At 41.0% G+C, this 26,546-nt stretch overlaps 1 protein-coding gene across 6 annotated transcripts in view; it reads left to right on the forward strand.

The window, feature by feature from the left end:
- The window catches only part of MGMT (O-6-methylguanine-DNA methyltransferase), a 332,117-nt gene that overhangs the window by 227,244 nt on the left and 78,327 nt on the right, over positions 1–26,546 (forward strand). For all 6 annotated transcript variants that reach the window (XM_054982136.1, XM_054982135.1, XM_054982138.1 and 3 more), the window contains one exon: positions 15,570–15,730. In XM_054982136.1, the coding sequence (XP_054838111.1) occupies positions 15,570–15,730 (161 nt within the window). The remainder of the gene's footprint in view (positions 1–15,569; positions 15,731–26,546) is intronic.

A 26,546-nucleotide genomic window follows, 5' to 3' on the forward strand; every position in this document is an offset into this window, starting at 1 on the left:
AGAATCTACTATTAATAAAGCCACATGGGTAAATGGAAATTAGTATTGACTTTGTGTAGATTCTGTGATATTTGCTTACTATGTAAAGAAAGAGTATGTAACAGTCTTATACATTGTTGAAGGAATGTTTGCTTCTTTTGAAAACAGTTATCTGAGCCTAGGATGGTTTTTTAAAGATTATTTAAACATGAAAACCAGAGTGACTTATTTGACATTCATTCTCATAATCCATATCTGGAACTCCTGTTTCTCATGCTTTGCAGTATTTGTACATGGAAAGAAATTCCTGCAAGTAAACATACAAAACAGCCAAGTACAAATAGTCTAGCTTAAGAAAATCCCTACTGTGCAAGTTTTTGGCTTGTGGTAATTTTTAATACAAGAAACCATTGAGAAATATGAACCATTGCTTATGGTTTTAAGTAGCGTAGCCCATTCTGCTACCTTGTTCTCCTGCATTTGTAGATTAGTCCTTTAGTTCATAAGATCTGTCATAGTGGGTAGAACCATCAATGCATCCATTTCAAAATCCTGTCTGTAGCAGCAGATGATATTATCACAGTAAAGGATATATTCAGTTTTTGAAATTGCTGCCATCTCACAGTTCTTCTCAAGAGGGTTCCTGTACATTTGTTTGGTCTAGGTTTTTTTCCCTCTTCTGAAATGCTTCAAGGATTAGGAAATGCCAGATTATATTATTTTCATAGTTAAATGTGATACAGTTTGGCTATATGGAATAATAATGCCAATGAATGCATTATGATGATTAAACACCTCCCCTAAGAATAGGCCCTGGATTTTGGTGATAGCCAAAGCAAAAAAGATAATACTACAAGAGAGTAAAACCAGACGGTAATTGCCTCATATTAGGACAACAGTTCCATGCAGCTGAAGGGTATGGCCTGAGATGGAGAACCTAAGAAAATAAATGAGTAAAATCAGGTGTGCATATTAAAGTTACCCTGAAGCAACTGCTCACATAGTTAATTGCCTCTGATAACCCTGACCTTGGCACAATTATGGAAGCATTATACAATTCTGTAAGGACAAACTGTTCTGGAACTTCTAAGGACTAAAACTTGCCAAGATTGCGCCTGTATGCATTTACATCAAGATACTATCTTTGTCCATTTGTATATTTATATACTCTGCAAGTCTACACTGCATGTTTTGAGAGGCACAAGGGGCTTGTGATGACCTTTCTTTAATGTATAAAGAGTTCTTGATTTTTTAAGCAACTATTTCCACTGATGGTGGCTGTTTGGTACAGCATTCCAAAGTAGTAATTTTTCCTTGCAGGATCCAATCAAAATTCTAATAGCACAAAGTTGTTGGAAGCATCTAATAACTACCCATATTCCCTGGAGAATTCAAAACTATGACATCAATTTTGCCCCCTGAACCTACATTTTTATATGTACATTACTTTACCTTAATGTATGAAAACAAGAGTTACATGTAAAAACTATGGAGTGACATGCATCAGCCATATAGTATATATGGAAGCAGCTACACTCAAGATTATTTTATTTGTTTGTTTAAAACATTCCTGTCTCACCTTATCTCCTTGGATGCAAGTTGGCAAACAATGCAGCAACCAAGTTGTGAAGACACAAATTATAATAGCCCAACAAACAAATGGTAGTAAAATGAACATAACTGAATATGTTGAAATGCTCATCAAATGCTCCCTGAAATAAAACTGCAACAAATGGTGATCGGAATGCTTCAGAGAGAGATGCATCGTGCGTTCTGAAAAAGTGAGTCTATGTACATGTGTGCATGTTTCTTGAATAATTCAGCAGAAAACTGCTCCCATTTTTTTAAAAAAAATCCTGTGAGTAGTAATCCCTAGTTGCACCATAACATACAAATATTATTGGTAAATCATGATTCAAGTTTTTTTATATAGCCTAAAGATAGAATTTTTTATTTGGAATTCTTAGTATATATTATACGCCCTCATTTACATATTGATGAGAACTTGATGGACACCAATAAGTACAATTTCAAGTCAGCAATGTTTCCTGAAGGCAGTCGCCATATGTTCGCATGGTCTCTGTGCCCATGCCCACAAAATGTTTAGAATGGCTGTCATGCTATGCAAATCTTGATCACTTAGATCACATTAAAGGTAGGGGAATGCAAGCAGCCAAATTTAATGAAGAATTGTTGCCAGTGTTGAGTTAAATTTTCAAACTAAACGTTGCATAAAGTATATATGAAATTTTAGTAAAAATAATTCAATTGAAATTATAATTGGAAGATTTTGTGTGGGGAGGTATCCCCTTATTTCAGTTCCAAAGTGCTTTTTTAAAAAGCCTTTATTGCTAATATGCAGGAATCTTGTTTATAGAAAGTTAATTTAAGCAGGCAAAAAGAATTTGCCTCTCATATAGGTATTAAACTTTTTTTTTGAAAAGCTGTTTTGTTCATTGATTTAGCTGTGAAAAACAAACACAACATAGACATAAGGCTATCTGAACTCTTTATTTGCCACATTTACAATATTAATAACACGGTTTCCACAAGTTGTCACATCAAGTAAAAGATCTTCATTCTAGACTGTCTTTGGGGGCCAAATTGAGACTGGATGCATGCGTTTAATAAATTGTAGTCTCAAGTAGTCATTTTTGTAAATAATTAGCTTCAGTGGCAGAATAAGTTAGCATATTGTGTGCATCTAATGTTGCAAATGTACATACTGCAAACTTTCCTATTAATCAACAGTCAAGCACTGTAAGTTGGGTCTCATACATAATGAATTGTACTTAAGCCTCCTGGGTTTCATTGATAGAAAAATAAGAGAAAACACAAGAGTAGTAAGCTTTTGAATAAAATTTAACTAGATTGTTCTGCATCCTGTAATTGTTTTGGAATCATTAGGGAACAGGCAATTCATCTGCAATTTTGGGGGTAGTTTTGCCTTCATCAATCAAAGGAAGACTATTTAAATGGCATTAAGGTGTTAAGGTGACAACCTTTTTTTATTTCCACATGGAATGTTAATTGTCTATTTTTTAATGACTGTTTGTCTCCACATCATGATGTTAGGAAGCATTTACACATTTTGCAGAGGATATTTAAATATCTTGATTTTAAGTATTATATTACGGAAGCTCCTATGAAAAATATAGCGTGCTTTTATTTTAAATCGCATTAATGTGTGAGATTTGCTATCCAGTTTGGGCTGCTGTATCTACAAACTTTAGTAAATATATGTGCGTGCGTGCATGGGTAAAATGGAACAATTTTACAAGACTGGGGATCACAGTCTCAGCTCTTATGTTACAAGCTTGTTCATTTGTGTTTAAAACTTAACTAATGGGTTTTAAACACATGATTTTTGGAGCATCATAAATGTAAACAAATTTATTGTAGCATTATTTTGTGAGCTACAGCCTATTGCATCAGATGCAAGTTTTCTGAAAAGGATGTTTGCATGTTAACATTTTAAAAGGTCATAAAAGAAACAGATCAAGGATAAAATGTGAGGACCATGAGCTGTGCCCTGAGCTCCTTTGAAGGAGAGCAGCATAAAAAAATCAAATTATAAAATAAATGATTTATCTGGAGAGAGATTTCTTAAACATGATTCCTATATTCATTTTATTTTGTATGCCCCCCTTCCTCTGGCATGGTCTTGATACTGAAGACATCTGTTGCTTACATGACTGCAAACAGCATTTCCAGCAAAGCAAACTTTTTTAGCTGGTTTAGAGCTTATTCCTGCTATGCCATTCCTGTCATGTCATGCCTTGTGTATGCTGACTGCCATGAATGTGGACCATCCCTAATCCAGGATGTCATACAGAGGATTATCTAAAAACAATTCATACTGGAAGTGGCAGAATCAGGGTCATGGGAGTCAAAACTCTGCATATCAGGTCTTTTGGCTTCAATACATAAGGATCGTAGTAGGTATATATCATTCATTCATTTCATTTAAATATCCTCTGCAAAATGTGTAAATAGCTATTGTTCCTGTAGTCCTGTTGGGGGTGAGGTTAGTGAATCCTTAGTACTGAGGTATAAAAAGAGTATGTTCATTTTATGTGTTTGTCTATAGGATACTTTATACCTGGAATAAACACCGTAGCTTAAAGTTGGAGAGGTTGTCTTGTCTGCTATGGTTGTCCTAGAACTGATCAGTCTATCTCCCCAATGATTCTGTAGATTGTAGAGATCATATTTAGGTGCCAGAAAACACCCAGGGTGGAAGATCTGTGTAATAGTGCTGTCACCACTCACACCTGCCTACTGAGCTGCCCTGATCTATCATACATGGCACTCTCTGTACCATGGCCCAGAAGAGTCTTGCAGCAAGAATTAAATTGGCCTCCATTAGTATCAGTGCAGACAAAGAAGCAAAAACAAAACAGTGCAAAAGTGGTCAACCAACCTCATAAAAAATTGCACATACAGGGTTGAAAGGGTTATTCCAGACTCTTCCTAACTTTGGACAAGTGGAGGATGTTGTTGATGGCTTTCTTAGGGAGGGTCAGCTGCTCCTTCAGCATCACCCCAGTGGCGCAGTCAGCCCTGCTGAGGGACATTTTATTTATTTATTTATTTGATTGCATTTTTAGACCGCCCTCCCCATCAGACGGGCTCAGGGCGGTTTGACAACAAATTAAAAACAGTAAAAACATTATGAAAACATTAAAACATCGTATAAAAAAACCATTAAAAATGGCGGGTGTAGAATATTAAATATAAAATGCAGCATTGTCCTGCATGGGTGGTGGAGGGTCTTCAGTGGTATGGCCAGCGAGAGGACAGCCTAGCCCCCACCAAATGCCCGGTGGAACATCTCCGTCTTGCAGGCCTGGCGGAAAGATAACAAATCCTGCCGGGCCTTAGTTTCCTCAGACAGAGAGTTCCACCAGGTCGGAGCCAGAACTGAGAAGGCCCTGGCTCTGGTAGAGGCCTCCCTGGGGCCAGGGACCATCCGCAAGTTCTTAGTGGCTGATCGAAGCGACCTCCGGGGAACATCTTAGCAACCATTGAGCCCTTGAGAATGAAGGTGATTTTGTACAGCATGAAAGGTGCCGAATGCATCTATCATTTGGTAGAGAGCCAACAGCAAAGCATACAACATGATGGCTTGGATGGTGGCTTCAGGGGTTTGCTGTGCCTGAAAGTCCATGGGAGTCCTCAGATGCTGGTAGATCTCACTCAGTGAGAGTCAGCATTGTGTAGTGGTTAGAGTATCAGACTAGGATCTAGAAGTCCCTGGTTCCAATTTCCACTCTACCGTGGAAGCTTGCTAGATGGCTGTAACTCTAAGCCAAACCTACCTTACAGCATTTTTGTAAGGATAAAATGGGGGAGAGAAGAATGATATAAGTTGCCAGTGTGGAGAAATGCAAGATATAAATGAAGTAAAGATAGCAAATAACCATTAAGGGTGTATCCTGTCTAGTAGGTCAATTAGGAATGCAATGGGTGATGTTAGAAGGGTTTAGCCAGTTTCATTTTACAAAGGTATGTGGTAAACAAAGGGTATAAGGAAAAGGTCTGATAGATTTCTTCCCCAAGTTTGATGGTGAAGTACTTTGGCTGCCACCAGCCATATATATATATGGTCACTGCACACCTTGGTATACTCAGCTAGGCCTTTTACTAGCAGAGGAGCCACAAAAGAAAAGAAAGAAATCTCAGAAGGAAGATCAATGTTTCCGTCCTTCTCTGATGCCAAGCTTTTTAGGGTATAGTTGGATGTTCAAAGACACATAGCAACAGTTTTTTTTTAAGTTGGTTTAAGGACAAAGAAGTAGAAGATCAGTGGAAATTTGAGTAAGTGTAAATTGGGTAGTCAGGGGACTCAGGTAAAATCAAAATCCAGCAGCTTGGGAATTCTTTGAATTCTAGAACCTTTAGAGTCCAGATTGCAGTTAATTTCCAGGAGAAAACTAGTTGGCGGAGGTGGCTCTTGCCTCTTATCTAGGGCCAGGTGCTTTTCCATGGCCTATTAGAGGTATAGGGGTCAGTAAACAATTTGTTCAAGCTAGCTGGCTAAGATATTCTTGTCATTGTTCCAGATTTTGGGACATCTGTACCATTTCCCCCCAGGTTTCCACTTACCCGATGCATCTGCCTGCCAGCTGGCAGCCTCCTGGGATTTGATGATACAAACAAAGAGTTCCATTTCAGGTGCAGAGGAAGGGAAGCCAAATGCACTGTCATTGTAAGGTGCTACAACATCAAATTCAAAATCTTGAACTCTAGGAGATTTTGTCCTACTAAAGATGGTTCTACATAGCAGTGCCACAATGGCTTGAACAACTGTGGTCTTCATCTTATCGAAGCACCTGCTTCCTGTCCTTTTTGCAGTTTGTGAGCTCTGTTCATGCTGAAATACAAGTTACCTAAGTGATGTGTCAATATTTCTTCTTGTTAGTGGTCTAGCAATTTCAGTATTTACATTTATGAATTATGAAGATCAATTTTTCTAGAGAAAAGCTATCAAGACTACTTCATTGTGCTGAAACTGAACAATTGATTTTACATTTGTAGTTAGTTATTTAAAGGGTTGTATGAATTTTTGTGTGTGTCATTTCCTCATCTATTCTCTGATGCATTAGGATTTATTTGAGAGTCTCTAGATTTAGCAGGCTTTGCTATTAAATACAGCAATCTTGCCAGCACCACTATAGAGATTGTTTTGGAGCATTGAAGCCAATGTAGCCAATCTTTACAACTTTACAAAGTTTGTCCTGTGAAGCTACCTAAGCACAAGTTTTATCATATAGCTTCATAAGAGTGCAATGGCCCACTTACCATATATAACTGGAGCAGTGATCCTCAGTGGTTTGGAAGCCACATGTGATTCTTTGAAATGGCGTGTGTGGCTCTTCTGATAAGTGCTCCTTATGGTATCTGTGTTCCAGACAAGTGGACAATGTGTTTAGAATTTAGATAATTTCATCGTTACTGTGGGCCCAAGATAACTTTTATTTTTAAAGCTCAACAGCACTTGCCCGTGTTGATTGTATCAAGGTTGTATACAGGACTTTTTTCTGGGGCTGTATATTTCTAGGGTCAGGTGCTTTTCCATGGCCTATTAGAGGTATAGGGTTGTATACAGGGCTTTTTTTCTATTATCACATGTGCATGCCGCCGGAAACACACGATGATGTCACGTCCGGGAAGTGACATCACTTCCAGAAGTGACCTCGCTTCCTGGAAGCAAGGTCATTGTACAGGGCGCAGCCACCGCCAGGAGTGCTCCCTTGATTCGGACCTGCTCACCTCCCCGCCCCTTAACTGGCAGTAGTGTTCCCTCTAAGCGGTATAGTATTGTGAGCCAGAAATCTACTTTGTGAGCAGCAAATTGCAAGTTTGGTCACGACTTTTCCAAAACCAGAATCCATTTGATTTAAATACTTTTGAATTAGATTGTCTGAGGCATTGGTATTGGGTGCCATCAATACTTTGCATATGGTTCTCAAAAGCTTATGCTTTAATACAGTTGGTTAGTCTTAAAGGTGCTACAGGACTCTTTACTGTTTTCAACTACAGACTAACATGGCTAACTCCTCTAGATATTAAAGAGTGCATCTGTAATATATGGAGTTCACTGCCACATGAAGTGGCAACTGCTAGGGGGTATTAGGGACTGTGAATGAAAGATCTATTCACAGTTATTTTAGCATAAGAGTTAACTGGGGCAGTATAGCCAGGCTAGCCCGATCTTAGATCTCAGAAGTTAAGTAGGTTTTGCTTATGATTACTTTTCCAGTGCTGCAGTTTTGCTGGTACATAAACGAGAGTGATAATTAAAGTATTGCAAACTACCCTGCCTTTGGGATGGGGTGGGATAGAAGTCCAATAAGGGAATAAATAAAGACAAAGCTACGGTACTTTGTATTATTGCACTTTTTCTAAGTGAAGTAATAATGCTTTGTATTTCTATAGCAATTTCATTGTTCAGAAAGCATTACAGATATTACCGGTAACCTTTACAGTGGCCCTGTAAGGTAGGCCAGTGTTATTCTCATATTGCAGATGGATGGTTGAGAGTACCTAAGGCCACCTTGTGAGCTCCTGGAAGAAGTGAGATTTGAACCAGGGACCTCCTGGATAACAGCCCATAGCCATTATGTTACTTCAGCTTAATAGGAAACCCTAGAGCAACAATATCTCATGACTTCGATTGGCTTGTCCAGATACCATAAAGGATATAGCCACCCATAACTAGTTTATGACATTCCACCTAAGTCTGACAGAAAGCAGTGGCATTAAACAGTCTTAAATCCAGATTCTTCTGTTTTCCTAGGTTGTGGGACTAGGTAATGTCCAATTTATATACTTACTTGTGTTATTTATGCTCTTCTTTTCTCACTGAGACTCAAGGCGGATTACAGTGTAAGTCAGCTGGGACATTCAATAATATAATAGAGTATGGACTGCATAAATTTGAAAACAAGCAGAAAGCTGACACACAGTGAAAACAAAACAGAAGCAATTTAACATGACCTACTGTTAGTCTCTTGACTATTTAAGTCATGCTATACAAAAGACTGCATGGAAGAGTCAGCAGAATGCAAAAATAAAAAGGCTGGGAAGTAAAGATCCCTGATAAGCATCTCCTTCCCATTTCCCCATTGACTGAACACAGACTCCACTTGACCAGTGAAGTTCCACACTTAGAGAGGTTGACATCAGCTCATGAACTGATCTCTGCTGAAACATTTCATCCGTTTTAATTCCAAGTTTCTGAGTGTTTTCACTTTTAAGGTCTAATTTGTGACCATTTGTTCTCTTACATCCTCTCTCCTAAAGACCCCCCACCCCAAGAGGGGGGCTCATAGAACAACTCCCTCTACCAGGAAAAGGGTGGCTCATAGATCTCTTTGGAAGAGGAGGGCTCATGGAACAACCCCCTCTTTCCTGTGAGATTGGCTGGCCGGACAAACAAAAGCCGGCCGCAAGCTGCAGCGCTGTGGCTTGCCACTGGCCTCCACAGGGGAGCCTTCCAAGAGCCTCCTTTGCTCCCAAAGACCAGGGCGGGGAGGGGGAGGGAAGTGGCTGTCTGCCCTGTTAACCTCAACAAGGGCTGGCCCAGGTGGCTGCCTCACCTTCCCCACGCAGGTAGCAAAGAAGCCCCAAGACTCACCTTCACCCTCGCCTCGCTCCATACAGCTACTTTCAGCTTGCCACCGCTGGGCGCTGCCACCTCACCTGCTGTGGCTCCCACAGCTGGACTTTTCCTTCTCCCCCTTGGCGGGCACCTCCACCAGTACCACAATGAAGTTGGTGGGCAGGACAGGGGCCCATTCCCTGCAGGGTAGTTGAGAAGGGAGTACCCCACCAGCTGCTCCTTCGCCACTGCCTCCAGCCAGCTGCACATCTCCTTCCTTCTCTCGCCCCTTGCTTGGTGCAGCAGCAGTGGGAAGAGCAACAGGAGGGCAGCTTTCTCTTCCTTTCTTCTCCCTCCCAGCCAGCCTCTCAACCAGCCAGGCGGTGGCAGTGCCTCAAGAAGGAAAGTAAAGAAAGGGAAGAAAAAAAACATGAAAAGGGAAAAGGAGAGAGGGAAAGAAAGAAGGAAGCAAGGAAAGAAGGAAAGAAAGAACAGGAGGGAGGGAAGGAAAGGCTAGGGAAGAGGCTGGGGAAGCAGGCGGCCCTGGGAAAAGCTCCACCTGGGGGGCGGATGAGTCTTTGGGTGCTGGGGGGGGGGCGGATCCACCAGTTATGTGATCTTTTTTCAGAGGTGCCAGATCTCAGATCCAGGGAGATCCCGCTGAAAAAAAGCCCTGGTTGTATAGATGTCGGGGTTGTGTGTTTGAGGCTGGAGCAACATAAGTTGCTGAATAAAGTAGTGGAATGGGGCATATTGCTGTTGAATGCTAGCCCATAAAATGAACTACCAGTAGTGGGGAAAGACAACCCTAGATGATAGAGGTATTCTGGTAATTAAAAGGGTTATATTATATCTTGTTTGTGCTTGTTTGGGATGATGCACAGAACATGACATTAATCCTGCAGCTCTGTTGGTTAATGGGAATTGTAAACATGGCTTTCCATGATTTGCAGACTGAGTACCACTGAGCTAGAGGAACATGGAATTCTTGTAACCAGAACTCAAAGTTGTTCATGCCTTAAGCCACTGAACCAAATGCCTCAGTTCTTTATAACAGTAGTTCTTAGAATTGGGCTTGAATTCCAGGACAGGAAGAGGATCCTGTAGCAGGCAGAGACAAAAACCTTTTCTTCCCATCAGCAGAAATTTAGTGTCACATCTATCAAAACTTTTATGGAGATCCTACTCTTTCTGGTTCCCTCCTGGGTAGGTTAGTTTCTGTAGAGATTCTGAGATTATCAGTTCTGCCATGTCAGTGGATGGCACACATGCAACAGTGTTGGAGGATTCTGTGCACTTATCTCCCAAAGAGACAGTTGCTTTTGGATGGGGTTATGGATGTTAATTTGGATATTTCAGGTCCAAATATATATCCAACTAGTAACAAAGCCCGTTGTGGGGGAAAATACAATGGGCTCTAGAAAGGGAAGAGCGGGCAGGCAGACATTGCCTCCTCCTCTGTGACTGATCCTGGCCGGATGAAGGTGGGGGGCAGACATTGCTACCTGCACCATTCCTGATCCTGGCCAGGTAAAAGGGGGCGGGCATTGCCTCCTGCTCCACTACTGATTCCAGCCTGGAGAAGGGGCACGGGCATTGCCTCCTGCTCTGTGCCTGATTCTGGCCGGGTGAAGAGGGGGCGGGCATTGCTGCCTGCTCCGCACCTGATCCCAGCCAGGTGAAGGGTAGTAGGCATTGCTGCCTGCTCCATGCCTGATCCCAGCCAGGTGAAGGCAGTGGGCAGGCATTGCCACTTGCTCCACTTCTGATCCCAGCTGGGTGAAGTCAGGGGTGGGCATTGCCTCTTGCTCTGCTCTTGATCTCAGCTGGGTGAAGGAAGGGTCAGGCATTGCCATCTGCTTTGCTCCTGATCCCAGCTGGGTGAAGGCAGGGGCGGGCATCGCTCCCTGCTTTGCATCTGATCCCAGCTGGGTGAAGGCGGAAGGTGTGCATCACCACCTGCTCCATGCCTGATCCCAGCTGGGTGAAGGCGGTGGACTGGCATTGCCACCTGCTCCACTTCTGATCCCACCTGGGTGAGGCAAGATGCAGGCATTGCCACCTGCTCTGCTTCTGATCCCAGAGGGTTGAAGGTGGGGAGTGGGCATTGCTACTTGCTCCCCTCCTGCTCCTAGCTTGGTGAAGTCTGGGGGCTGGTATTGCCAACTGCTCCCCTACTAATCCCAAAACAGCAAACACCACTCCTGATCCCAGCTGGGTGAAGGAGGGGGGCAGGCGTTGCTGCCTGCTCCACACCTGATGCTGGCCTGGGCTTCCCGCCGCAGCGTGCTCTCTGGAGGGACTGGCTGCCTTGTCTGGGCTTCCCTCCACAGCAGCGCCCTCTGGAGGCACACCAGGGTAGGAAGTGAATAGTCAGGAGCATGCTTAGTCTTTTATATAGTAGGATATGTTAAGGTATCTGGAATGGTATTTGAGAATCTTAGAATATGGATATCTGAGTTCTAAATATTTGGGAATATCCAGGGCCAGTATTTTAAAGATTCCAGGTGTGTTTTTCTTCCATTTTATATGTTCCATAGGCAACGGGAGGGAGAGAACTTTCCCAAGCAATGGGTTCAGACCTCTTTAGAAGAGACAGGACGGGTTTCCTGAAATTTTGGTGTCAATTTACTTGAAAAATAGCCACACACACACACCCAGAAAGAGCTCTCCCTCACAGTAGGGAATAGTAGACTTGAAAAATTCAGAATTCTAAAACAAAAACAAATCAGAGTTCTGAAACAGATTGGGGGACCCAAACACTCTGGAATACCAATACGGAATCGATTCCCAAAATCTGAATCTGCAAAATACCTATTTTTTAATGTGCACCTCCCTAGATGAGGTACTTGGAAGGTAGAGTTAAGTTCCAATGGTGCCCAGAGTTGAATGTTTTTCAGAAGTATTACATTATATTTTAGTATCTATTTTCTTAAAAATCAAATATATGACAATTTACACATTTAAAATATGTTCCAAGTAAAAATTAAGACATTTCTTTCATTTGCTGCTTAATCCTTTGAAACCTTTGGTTAGGAAGCGGGGGTGGTATTCTACTCCAAATGTGTTTGTTGTAATACTCAACTGCAAGCAAAGAAAAAGCAGACAGAAAAATGACATTTTTAACCTGGCATTACTACTGTTGGTAAATATTATATAATTACAGATTACATTTTGTACACATTTATGAACTGAGGGTACTTTTCAGATTCTGGTGTCATTCCTGTTTGTGAAAACTGGAATTAACATTTCCTGGCCCTCAAAACTGGATTTGGCTACATGTATACTTTGCTTACCCCAAGTCTGAGCTTGTGTTGTTTGTGGGTAAAACTTGTTTGCAAATTACTACTACCATCAAGGATGGTATTGTGGTATTATGGTTTTCTAAAACCCAAAATGGAGCAACTCTTTTGCTTATTGTGACAAAAATTGTGTTGAAATTGTGCTGAAGGTTGACTTTTAGCTTTTTTTGCTGTAGCAGCAGTTCAGATGATGATTGGCATGTGAAACTTATGTTTTAGTATTTGGCTAATGCCCTCTGTGCTCGCTAGTAATGAGTCAAGCAGATTTTTTTTTTAGATTTTTTTAAAAAAAACTTTAAGGTATCTTTAAATATGTTTCATCTGTTTGTTAATCTGAGTTTAATTCAACTGTATGAAGTCTCTCTCTTAAAGTTGAATCAGCCCACCAATTTTGCCATTGACATCATAGATGCCTATTATAATATTATAACAAGGAATAAAAGACAAAATAAAAACATGGGAAGAAATTCAATCCCAGAGAAAGAATATCCCATGGTTGGTGTATTATCAATTAGCATCTAAATTTAAAGAACAACTATCCAAAGAAAGAGGACGATTAAGAGAGAAAATAGTGTTAGAACAACTAATCTGTGGAGAGGTAACAGGGCCAGTGCACCCATTGAGGCAGGGCCGGCCCCTGCCTTGAGCACTGGGGCACCGGAGGGGGTGCCAGAGGTGGAGGCGCGCGCCGCTGAGCTGGCGGTGGCAGCGCTGGCGGCTGAGCAGGAGGGATGGGAAGCCACTTGCGCGCCGCCTCGGCCACCTGCCGTGCCTGGCCCGCAGCTGCTGCAGCCTGCCAGCCCTCCCACCCTGTGCTGCTGTCGCCGCCAACACCAACACCCCCGGCCAGGCGCAGCAGCCGCGGGCCAAGCGCAACAGGCGTCCGGGGAAGCGTGCAGAACAACGGAGCGGGAGGGCTGGGAGGACGTACGTGCACCTCCCCAGCCACCTGCTGCGCCCAACTGTGAGTGTGAGCAGCCTCCGTGCACTGTTCCCAGCTGCCCGCAGTCCAGGGCGCACGTGCGTAGGGGCAGCCTCAGGTGCCAGAAACCCTGCCACCGCCTCTGAGATGTAAGACACCTGTTTGGAAAAGTATATAAAATCTTACTGCAATATGAAACAGAATCAGAAAAGGTCCAAAATTGTATGATTAAATGGATGCAAAACGTTGGTGAAAATATTGCCATGAGTCAATGAGAAAATGTATGAACTAAAGAAATTAAATTTACAGATTGTCAAATGTTAAGAGAAAATTGTGATACAATTGGTATACAATGTTTTTAGATGGTATATACTTCCCAAGGATATTGCAAAAACTAGTAAGGAAAGTGTTGGAAATGCCAGTGTATGGATGCAACTATTCCTGACAGAAACCAAGCCTGGAATACTGTTATGGTTGCCTAGCAACAGCAACAGAGCACACCTGATTCTTAAAACTACAGGGGCTCATATTGGGGGAGGGGGGGCTAATGCCCCCGTAGTGTATTGGCCCTTTTGGCTCAATGTAGGTGGTGAGGTGGAGCTCAGCTTCAGTTGGGCTGAGCCACTGTCCTAGGCCTTATTTCTGTTCTGGAGTTTTTGCTTATTCTTTCTGCATCTGCAGATGTTGTTTTGCCCTGTTAACCATTAAGTTACAAAAAACCTTTGCATAACCCTTTGGAAGTGGCCTCTCTTTTCTGATTACAGCCCCCCTCCCCATTTTTTAGATTTCAAATTTTTCTGCAAACCTGGGGCATTTATCACACGAGTAGGAAGTTCTGTCTTGTCCTATTCATGGCTCCAGTCTCCAAATTTAAGCATCCACAGATCAGGGCCACTTGGCTATTAGTATATAAGATGCAAGAGAAAGGTGAGCATATGGAGGCTGCCAGGAGGAGCGAAATAGGAAATAGTAGAAGAAAGGGAAAGAGATATAGGGAAAAGTGAAGTACCCCCCTCAGGTCCCTGCTGGTTTCTCACCATACAATTGAACCCAGTTCAGCTGGCATCACACAACTGGGCTATAGGGAAGAGGCTGCTGAGGGAAGGGAGGTGAAGATGAGGGGCATATGATGGTGGGTGAGAAGGAAGAAGCTATGCAGCATGGGAAAGTGAAAGAGGACATGGAGCAGAGAGGAAAATGGGATGCCACCTCACAAGTCCTTGCGGGTCCTCCACTTGTCATGTTTTACTAATAAAGACTTAGAACAGAAGTAGAGATTTTGTGATTGTTGTGTTCTATACCTGGTTACGAACCTAAAACATCATTTGTGGTATATCTTTTGCAAAGGGTTGAATGATTTGATGTAGGAGAGCTGACTAGATGCTTAGGGCTTCTTAAGTTCATGCCTATATGAATCAGGCCTGCACAAAGTCATCCAGAAGAAACTGTTGTTCCTAGTAATCATGATTAACACTTCTACAATTGTAACTCTGAAGTGTTTACTTGGCTTAAGAGGAGGAAATTTGTTTTACAATTGAACAAAATAGAGTTCTAAAGTTTCTGAGGCTTGAAATTATTATTATTATTATTATTATTATTATTATTATTATTATTATTATTATTGCAAGTGTTAAAAAAAGAGTTACAGATTTATCAAATCTGATAGGGTTGAAATATCTAATATTTAGATAAGAATTACCTGGACTTCTCAGCCTACCTGGAAATGTAGCTGCTTTATTGCAGTTCCTTTTTTTTTTTCAAGCTAATTCTCATTTATACAAACATAGCACTTTCTGTCCATCCTTGGCAGGTAGATTCCCCAAGTTCTCCACAGCAAACACACAGGGGTATTGGTCAAAGTAACTTTATTAGAAATCCATCAAGTTCAAGGTGCTCAGAAAACTGAATTGGCAGAAGTGACAGGGATGGGGTCGGTAATGTTATTTATAGGGAAGGTTCCCGCCATCAAGATAGGGACTGTTAGTTTGGGCGCTAAGGAGCCAAGGGGGTGAAGAGGAACATCAATAAGAAACTTCTCATGCCTTCAGTGGACCAGTACATAACACATAATACATTCATGGCAGATATGCAGACAGGCATATATGACACTTTCCTTCCTTTATAATGCTGTAGTGAAGTGATTAACTCTGTGTAAGGTTTTTTAATAATCATCCTGTTAGGTAAGTTTGAAGCATTCTAAAAAAAATCCTTTTGCAGTTAGAGTATGAAACTTATTCAAGTAATGTTATCACTTTTCCAGCACTATGGAAGCCTTGGTTTCTTGTGAAGTATGTGAGGCTCCAGAGGAAATGACAGAGCCACTGAAACAGTGTGCAGCCTGGCTTCAGGCCTATTTCTGCGAACCCTGGATGACAGAGAAACTGCCAATGCCTCCTTTCCACCATCCACTTTTGGAACAAGGTGTGTATCTAGTACATTTTTCATCCCACCCTTTCTCCAAAGGGCTCAGGTTGGTGTATATAGTTTTCTCTTCCCTTTTTAGCTTTACCATTCTGTGGGTAAGTTTGACTGAAAGAGTGAGTAAGCAACTGGCCAAAGGTCACCGAGTAGGCTTCATGGTAGAATGAGAACTAGGGTCTTCCAAATCGTAAAATCAAACTCAAACCAAGTCATACTCAATGATTCAGAAACCACATGTGACTCTTTGAGGTGCCACCTGTGGCTTTTCTGAGCACTGTTTCCATGGCACCAAACCTATGTTTAAGGGATGTGAGCAGCTTCTTTAGAAATTGGAATAATTTCATCATTACTAGGAGCACAAAATAAAAGTTGCATTCTTAAAATCATCTTCCGTGATGATTATATCAAGGCTGTGCAGATATGAGAGTTCTGTATATGGGACTAGATCAACATACATAACTTAATGAGGTGGTGAAGTGGGTCTACCACTGTTGAATGCTGACCCATAGAATCAAACTCCCAGTAATGGGGAAAGACAATCTTACATGCTGATGTACTCTGGTAATTAAATGGGTCATTTTATAGTTATAGGTGTGTACCCTCCCCCAAAATCTGGGAAAACTAGACCGGTTTTCAGAGATCCTAAAAAAAATCTGGTATTTCTGAAATCTGGGAAAGATTCTCTAATCCAGTTTGGCAAGATTAGAGAATCCTGGATTTATCCATCCATTATTCCCTATGGAGAAAACTATCTGGGGGTCTAGGGATGCATTTTTCAAGAAAACTTTGCAAAAAATTTCAGGGAACTTACTCCTGACTGTCCTCTAAAGACCCCCCCCCCAAGTTTCAGGAACATTGGACCCCAGAGTCCAATTCTGTGCCCCTGAAGAAGGTGCACCTAGCCACTTTCCATTGTTTCTATGTCAGGAAAGTTTCCAAGATGGTTCCTAGGCACACAGGGGCAAGACAGCCATTGGCCAGAAGCAGGAATATAAAAGAACAATTCATTAACTTGGCCTTGGAACTTTGGCAATAGCTGTACTTACCTTCAGGGATGGGAATGGGAGAAGAGGTTTCCATCTCAGCGTACCTACAATATAAAAGAAAAAAGAATAACATCAAGCATACACGATCTTTGTGGCTGTCAATCATATTAATTGTATATAAATATTTATTAGATATATGCTACTTATGTATTTATTGGATATGAGTAGATGCAGGCTGAATCCACACGTACCAGCATAGAACTAAACTGTCGGAATGCCAGCGTCTTCCTAGTGTGATTTCTGACGCTATCGTGCCACAATACTGCTCTCGTGGTGTGATGATGTCAGAAATCGCACCAGGAAGACGCTGGCATTCCAACAGTTTAGTGCTATGCAGGTATGTGTGGATTCAGCCATATACTGTGGAATATCTTATTAATTATTTATTGTGAGCTCATTAGCACTTTATTATTCTTCATTGCACTGGTAATATAACATAATATACTAATTTAAATATTTACAAATTTCAGTTCATAGTATTGTTTTTGGGGATCAGCTGTTTATACTCACAGAAGCCAGGCAGATGAAGAGAGCTCCTGCACAGATCGACCACTCACTCCCCTCCCCTGCCTCACTCTCCCCTCTCTCCTCCCCTTCCCCTCCTGAAAAAAAATGTAGGGCAAGACAGGGAAACAGCCAACCAAGAGGCTGAAGACCCATTTGCAAGATTTACACAGATTTATCCAGGGGTCTTGATCTGGGGCCCAGATCTGCTTGGGATTCTCTAATTTGATCTGGGAAAGCCAGATCTTTTTTACCCAGTTCCTAGACCCGAATCATACACTCCTAATTATATTTATATATTACTGGTTTGGTATATTATTGGTGATATGCAGGGCATATAGTAGTCAAGTGGCTCTTTTGGTTGATGAGAATTATGAATGTGGCTCTCTCATGATCTACACAGTCAATATCACTGCTCTAACCACCAAACCACACAGTAGGTGGTATTTTAGTAATGTCACATGTATTGCTGTTAAATATGCCCTTTTGACATTATTCCAGACACATAAGAGTCACTTATCCATGAGCAGCTCCTGTAAGCTGGAGAATGTTTAAATGACTCAATCAAGCTGGCAGGAACGAATTACTCTTTCCCTTTCCCAAAAGGAGTAAGTCTCCGGGGAATGGAGGACCTCTGCCCACAAAGTTGAGTCATTTAAGCATTCTCCCAGCCTCATGGGAGCAGCTCACAAACAAATGGTTCCCACACAGCTGGAAGAATGTCTGTCTGTCTGTCTGTCTGTCTGTATACATTTGTTTTGACTGTTAGTTATCACCAAGGTCATATTTTCTTTAGTTGAACACAACAGCAACCAGACATTTCATAATGCTTGGAAAAGGCAGCATGTAATAAAATAGCATACTTATAAGTAGTAGAGCTATGAATACTGAAGTCATCTTGTTAGTTTTGCCATAGATTACCACTATTTTTTGTTAAACTGGTAGTGTTAAATTGAAATTCTGCATAAGTGGTCTTCATAGTCTGCACACTATGGCACATATTCTTATTTTAGGAGCTTCTCCACAACTTTAAAAGACTTTATAATATTCAGGTGACCAGTATATTGGTTCAATATGGTTAAGAGAGTTGATAGAGGGTTAACTATGAATAAATTGATTGTAATAGCTGACCAATCCTGATATTTGTCTGTTAATGATGGAGGGAATTATCAACCTGATATTAATGTTTTCGTATGACTCAATGAATGAACCCTAAACATTATTACAAGAAAGGACTTCATCTTGGCTTTTTCTGTTAGTTTTGCCATTGTTATATATAGGGATATAGGGATCAAGTGGAGTACCTAAAGAGGTAAATTAATTGTTGTGTTTTATTAGGTGTTTAGTACGTCATTTCATTGTTGAAGTTTAGAAGTGTGTCCCATTAGGACAGGGATTGCCAACATTTTTGACTTCGTGGGCCCATTTGCTTACCAGTCCCTCTGATCCTCCAGTAGAAAACCCTTTCACTTGAATAAGGGCAGTCAATAACAAGTCCTGCCTTATAATGTCCTACCCATTTTCTGAAAAGCTCGGTGGATGCCAAGAGAATTATTGGTGGGCATCATGGCACCCATGGTAACCACATTGAGGAGCCCTGCATTCGGAATACTGTAGTCTGCTGCTGGGCAGACTAAGCTCCTCTATACCGGAGGAACATTATTATCGCTGTTGTTGTTTATTTATAGTTTGCCTTTCTCACTGAGATCTAAGGCAAATTACATACTGCTAGTGAATACAATATAATCAATAGCTAAGACATTCACAGAGCAAAAATACAATATCTTGTATTTGTATATGCAGTAGATCAGTAGAGGACCTTCTTCTCTACGTTCTGACTTGTCCTTTGTATGCGAACCCAGAAAGAAATTCCTGACCAAGACCCTAAATAACATACACTCCTTCTCTAACTCTGATAAATTAGTCTACGTCGATGCCTCTGTATCCTATAAAGTGATACTTTTGCCTTGGCTGCTAGAAAAATAAGAGCAAGTGCGGTTTCTAAGAAAGCATCTCATCAATCTGAGCAGTAAATCCAGGTCTTGCTTGTGCTTTGAATAATTTTAACGTTATCTGGTATTTTAGAATTATTTTTAAATGTTATGGTTGTAATTTGTATATATGTTTTGTTTTGTAAAGGCCAATGGCCATATACAATAAATTTACCTACCAAATACAATATGATCAACAGTTGGGACATTCAATGAAAATAGATGTGGTATGGTAGCTGCAAATTTGAAAACTAGCATAAAGCCAAACACATAGATGAATCCTTTCCAAGTTAAAGCGTAAGTACTTAACATGACATTTTAGCAATGTCAAACTTCCCTATAGGAGCATATCTACATCTGTGGACAGTACCTAATAGCCTAGTCTACAGTTCCTGTCCTTTACCAAGGTGTCTCTTTAATTTAATGTCAATTTAATTTATTAGATTTCTTGCCCACCCTCCCCGTGAATGGGCCCAGAGCAGGTTACAACATTATGTAATAGTACAATAAATTAAAACAATGATACACAATAAAAGATAAAATATATGATTTCATAATTCCAATACAAAAGTTAAAACCACAATCTAATATGCAGCATGTGATGGTACACCCTAAGACATTCCACACACCAGTATCATGGAGATAGAGCAGACAGGTTGCCAGCATGTAAAACAAGTAGGCCAAAGGCCACAGCAGAAAGGCCGACTGGGCAGTTCGCCCACGCCATAGGCCCTGGCGGAACATCTCCATTTACAAACTACAAAGAAGGCTGTTCCGGAAATATCAAAGCCAACAGACAACAGGAAAAATTCCACCAGAAACCACAACATTTACCAATATAACTGTTTTGTCTATTTAAAGTGCAAGTGCTGAATAAATATGCAAATACATTATCTTAAGTACCTCATACATACAGAACAATAAAATACAAAAACAGTTACAAATATTATTTTTCTATTTGTATGAGGAACATCTCCATCTTACAGGCCCGGCGGAACTGTAACAAGTCCTGCAGGACCCTAGTCTCGACAGAGAAAGAAAGAGTTCAACCAGGCTGGAGCCAGGGCCAAAAAGGCCCTGGCCCTGGTCGAGGCTAGGCGAATGTCCTTGGGGCCAGGGATTACCAGGAGGTGTTTGTTGGCAGAATATATGAAGAGAGTTTGCAGAATATATGGAGAGAGGTGATCCTGCAGGTCCCTGTCCGTTAAGGGCTTTAAAAACATCATAGTCAGTACTTTAAATTTGACCCGGAACTTGACTGGGAGACAGTGCAGCTGACACAGAACAGGTTGAATATGCATCCTAACTGGAGTCCCAGGAAGGATACGTGCCACTGTATTCTGCAACAGCTGTAACTTCTGGAGCAGTCCTAATGGCAGCCCTGCTTCCAGCAAGTTACAGTAATCTAATCTGGAGATGACCGTTGCTTGGATCACTGTAGTTAGGTTGCCAGTTGAGAGATAGGGAACAAACTGCCTGGTCTGATGAAGATAGAAGAATTTATATCTGGCAATTGCCATGACCTCGGCCTCCATTGAAAGAGAGGCATCCAGGACCACTCCCAGGCTCCTCACTGTTGGCATAGGTACCAGCAGTGCACCATCTCGGGCTGGGAGCTGTATTCCCAAAACCGTCAACCCTTGGTCCAGGACCTTAGTTGCATATGGTTCAACTTCAGTCGACTCTGCTTTATCCAGTCACAGCTGCCAATGCCCTGGCCAGAGTATCCAGCATGGCATCTGGCTGACCATCTAACAACAGATATAACTGGGTGTCATCTGCTATTTCTTATGACACAACCGTATAATCTGAGAAGAAATCCCCCCTGAATAATTCAGTCTTGCATAATTTGCAGAAAGCTAGGAGAGTGGGAGCTTTCCTGACCTCCTCAGGCAGGCCATTCTACAAGGTAGAGGCTACCACAGAAAAAGCATATGTATGGACAGTTGATGATTTAACCCAACTGCAGGGTGATATCTACAGAAGACCCTGTTCAGATGAGCATAGCTGCCTTGGTGGGACATAGGAAAAGAGGCAGTTGCACAGATATGAGGGGGCAAGGCCATGAAGGGATTTGAATGTGATAGCCATGACCTTGAATTGAGCCTGGTAACTGATGGGCAGCCAATGGAGTGACTGCAGAATCATATGCACGCTCTATCTAGCTTCTGAGAGTAAACAAGCTGCAGCAGTCTGTACCAAATGAAGTCTCCAAGTTGACTTTGAGGGGAAACCTATGTAGAGTGCCTTACAGAAATCTAGTCTTGAGGTTTCCATAGCATGCATTTAGGTGACCACATCAGCCATGTCAAGGCCATCTTCCAGGCTAGTCTAAGTTGGGATAAGGCCTTTTTTGCTGCTGCATTTACTTGCCTCTCGTATACAAAATTAATGTATACATGAACTGCTGCTCTTATTCAAAGAGGGTGATGAGGATCTGTATCAAATGGGATGCAAAATGTTTGGACATTGAAGTCCAAACAGCTTGTGCCTGATATTCCCAGGTATAGCAAATAGGCTTCCTGGACCCAATGTACTTCTCTGTGGAACAAGTTAACTTCATACAAAGTACAATTTGCAATTTTGATTACCTTTTGCATGAGAAGTCTGTTTTAGGAGCTCAAAACTATGTTTTGTTTTTAACATATTTCTAGGGAGGTGGTTTGTTTTCCTTTTCAGAACTGGTTCTAATTGTTCAGGTATGCTTATTTTGTTGCTGTGAAAAGGCATATAAAATAGAATGCTAGTCAATATTTATGACAAAGCAATGTGGGGTTTTAATTGTACCATTCTGATTAAAAATAATGTATCACTTCCAAATATAAGGTCCCATGTTACTATGTTACTATAGTGTAATACTTGTTATCACCAGTAATTTCTTTCCCAATGAATTACTGCCTCAAATTATAGAGTAGCATGGGTGATGCATGTAATAAACAGAAAAGTGTTGGAGGGCTGTCTGCAGAATAGACACGGGCACGAATCGAAATATGAAGCAAATTTTGTCACAAAACAGGCCGTTTCATGTACTGCGAAATAGCGTTTTGTGGGGCCGTGGTTATCACGAAATTATCATAAAATTCACAACTTTGTGGCCTGTTTCGGTAGCTTCGTGAACGATTCGTAATTACAGACAGGCTGGTGCCGATCCATTGATTCCCTAGGCAACAATGGGCCCAGACCTTTTGTTACTATTGAAAACCCCAATCATAGCCCACTTACCCTTGACTGGCAGCTCTCCAAGCCATCTGGAGAGCTTCCATTCTGCCCTATACAGCCAGGAGCTGGGGGTCAATCCCCTAGGAAACCAATGAGGTGGGCCTTCTGTAGCCATGGCACACCCATCTCACCCCTCCAAACCCTGTTAGGCAGGTCTGTCAGCCAACCACAGACCTCCTGTTATGCTCTATGTCAGCATCTTCCTGGCCCAGCTCCACACCACAGCCGGTCCTTCCTCCTCTGATCCAGCAACTCCCGGTCCCCGTTTCAGACATGCACACTTCCCTTCCCACCCTTCCCATTGATCATCCCGATCAACATATTGCAAACTGGGAGGGTGAGTAGAGGAGAGCCTGCTAAAGTCTCCCTGCAAGTTTGGCATCTCCGAGTGTGAAGGGGGCCATTGAAATGCCCCAAGTTCTGACGAATCACAAAACTAATGAATCGTTTTGGCAAACGTGTCAATTTCATGAAATTTCATGATTTGTTTTTCGTGGATCGCAACAAAACATGAAACTCTTATTTTGTTTTTTTTCCGTTTCATGCTCATGTCTACTGCAGAAATGAAATCTTGACTACAGTTAGATAAGAACACTACCATAAGGAAAGAAAAGATTCAGCTACAAACAGGCAAAGAGAACCTGTTATCTGGGAAAAAACTGTAAATCTGTTTTAACAGAGGGAATAGATGAGCTGATAAGATGAATTCAGCAATGAATGGAGTGATCCTGAAATCAGTGTTGCTGTCAGTGAATTTATAGACTTAGCCACTGGAAAATATCCTAAGGCAGTCTTCCTCAGTAAAATGAGAGTAGTACATTTTCAAACCAGCTGGTTTGTTAAAGAAATGAAAAGAAAATTGGGTACCAAAAAAGGCTTCTCTCTGCCTGTGACTAATAGCAGCCCTCAGGCCATATTGTTACTCTAGCATGCAGCAGTCACCTCAGAATGAGACCCTTTGGAAGCGTATGTTTTTCTTTGCTGTGTTGTTCTTTCAGGTCACAGTGCCAAAGGTGCATACACCTCTAATTTAGAGAAAATGTTCCTTGCTGTGCCTTAATTTAAGTCCCCAGCGTTGTGTTGTCCACTAGGACTATTATCTACATCCACTGGGCTCTGCTAGCAATTTTTTTTTTGCATTGTACTTTGCTTTTTATCTCTGCATCTACTCTACCGACACATGATTAGTGTGGAATTTAAGAGTAAAGGATTTGTTTAGAGTTACACATATGTCCAGCAGTAGTTTGGGTAGAACTTCTAGGATACAGAATCCTTATCCTTTGCTTACTTTTCTCAAAAGCTGGCCTTCTACCACTGCCCTGATTGAACAGTTGGCTTACAAATCTTGTAAATAAATAATAAACAATTATCAGAATGAATGGCAGCCCTCAATGAGAGATCACGTATCTGACAATTAGCACATATTTAACAAAACACTGAAACAGTCACTGATAAGCAAGGACGCTTGAAGGACACTTCAGCTCCAGCTGGGGTATCTTTGACCTATTCTGCACTTATAAAGGAACAAACTGCTTTCTGGATTACAGGGTTTGGGACTGGGTAGTAGTTTATAAAGACAATGGTCTCTTCCACACGCATCCTCTGCAGCCATATTCTGTTCTGTTCTGTTCTGCATGTGCAGAAAATGCTGTTATGTCAGTGAGCAAGCGAGGGGAAAGCAGAGAAGTGGTAAAGTGGATAGAAAAAGTATATTTGTTTGTGTTTGTGTGTGATTTTTTTAAACAAACAAAACCAGATCAGTGATGGCATAATTAGTTGCAGTTTATAATGCTTTTCTGTTTTGCATACTCCCCTCTCCAAAAGCTGTCATAATCACATGTGACTGTTTAGCTGTGCTCTTGCTGGCCTGTTTATTGTAAGCATCAATTTTGAATTATTTGCCTTGATTTCTCTACACATTCAAGTTACACCTGTATCTATATTGTTCAGAAATACATCGCATCTCCATCTCAAAGTTAAATAGGAGAAGAGCAGGTTAGTTGAGGACACTAAAGGCAATTTAGAATGACAGCAGAGCTCTAAGTAAATGAGCCCAGTAAGCAAAGACAAGTTGTCTCTTTACCTACTGCATGGTTCCTGTTTGACTATGACTCTGTAAGCTGGTGGTGGGATTTTTCTATATCCATTGCAACCAGTCTTTTTTACCTATGCATATACATGATGAGTCACTTATTTGAGAACAATTTTTAATGAAATGCTGGCACGTGAATATGGGATGTCCTTTTTTCTGCTATGAATTTTCCCCTGGTAGGCAGTTACATTGCACTTCCAACTAAAGGAAGTGAGTCTTGAATGGTACTCCGTTCAGTGACTAGAAAGTGATGGGGGGGAACATTGTTGTATAGAGTTTTCCATGAAGCAAATGATTGCAAAACCTCTAAGATAAATTTTTTTTTTGCCAACATGAAAGAAAAATGGAATCTTGATCCACTTTTCTTTCCTATATCACCTGGAATTGGAGTAGTACTGTCTCTTACTGTTCAGAAGTTCACAAAGTTAGCCGCTATGCCGCAAAACAACATTGGGAAAATGTCTCTACATTCTGCTTGTAATCCTGTTTCGGAAGAGCACTTGCCCATAAAAATTGAATGCCAAAGGTCAAGTGTTCCTTTGATGTTGGCCTTATTTTTACTGTTGAACTCTAAAAGCAGAATAGCATGTAAGTATTCTGAGGATGCTGGGGCTGCATCTCAGTTTGCTTCTTGTATGGCAAACTGATCCTGAACTTTCTGTTTTACTATTTTATTTTCAAGTACTTTCAAACTTATTGATGTAGTTGAAGACAATGTCTGATCTCACACAATTGAAGCAAGATCCTTTCAAATACTTAAAACTTAAGGAAATGTTCCACTGTACGGAAACTATTACTTAAAACGTATTATTTTTAATAATGAAAAGGTTTTTTTAAAAAAATAATGAAAATAATGAAAAAATTTTTAAAAGCATTTAGCGTATTAGTGTCTGTACAGGCTAATATATTTCCATTTTTTTCCTTAATTAAAATTTTAAATTAATTTGAGTTTAATGAGATATTACCAGGTGAAGCCTGAAGATTTTAAATCTTCAGATGCCACTTTATTGATTGTAATGTGGTAGCAAGAATGTACAGAAATTTATTTTATTTATTGATTGATTTGATTTGATTTGATTTATACCCCACCCTCCCCACAAATGGGTTCAGGGCAGCTCACAACATTAATAAAATACAATAAATTAATCATAAAACTATAAAATCAGTAATAACCTTAAAACAGTAATTAAAATAGTCTAGATGCCATATCCATAGGCTACTTAAATAAACAGTCGGGACTCCGTATATGGGCATACATATGGGCATAGCACATATGGGCATAGCACAAATTAAGTGGGAAAGAAAAACTGCTGGTGAAAAATGTAATTCTTTCAGACTTATAGCCTGATGAATTACTTTTCAGAGGCAGTGGAAATCTCGGTCTATTGCTTTCCATAGCTTCCTGTGGAAAAAGTGAAGGAGGTAAAAAAAGGAGTGATCAAAAGATCAGGAGGAGATAGAAGACACCCATGAATTCATAGACACTAGTGCAGACTGTCAGATGTTTCAAATCAATACAGAGGGGTCACTGCATGGCAAGCATGAACAGTTTACATAGCAGGAAGCTGATACTACTATACATCTCAGTGATTTGGTCTGTGAAGAGTAAAGGAGACCCTTGACATGGGAGGGAGTGGGAAGAAACATAGAAGCTAATGTTGACCCATGATTTAATTGCAAAGATGGTTCTTTAAGAATGAAAAACATTTATAAACATTACTTAAAGACCGATCAAAAGCTTTTCATTTCTGGAACAGAACAACTCTAGTGTTAGCAGTTAAATCGACAACATCAGTACTGCTGGAATATGAGCAGTTTTGCTAGCTTTTGACCTCTTCATTTTGCTTACAGTTTTGTCCTTTTAGGAACTGAAATAATACAGTATAGTATCTGACAAAGGAAGCTTTGACTCTTGAAAGGTTATGTCTTGGAAATCTAGTTGGTCTTTAAGGTGCTACTAGACT

Source organism: Eublepharis macularius, chromosome 6, assembly GCF_028583425.1.
Source record: "Eublepharis macularius isolate TG4126 chromosome 6, MPM_Emac_v1.0, whole genome shotgun sequence".
Lineage (NCBI taxonomy): Eukaryota > Metazoa > Chordata > Lepidosauria > Squamata > Eublepharidae > Eublepharis > Eublepharis macularius.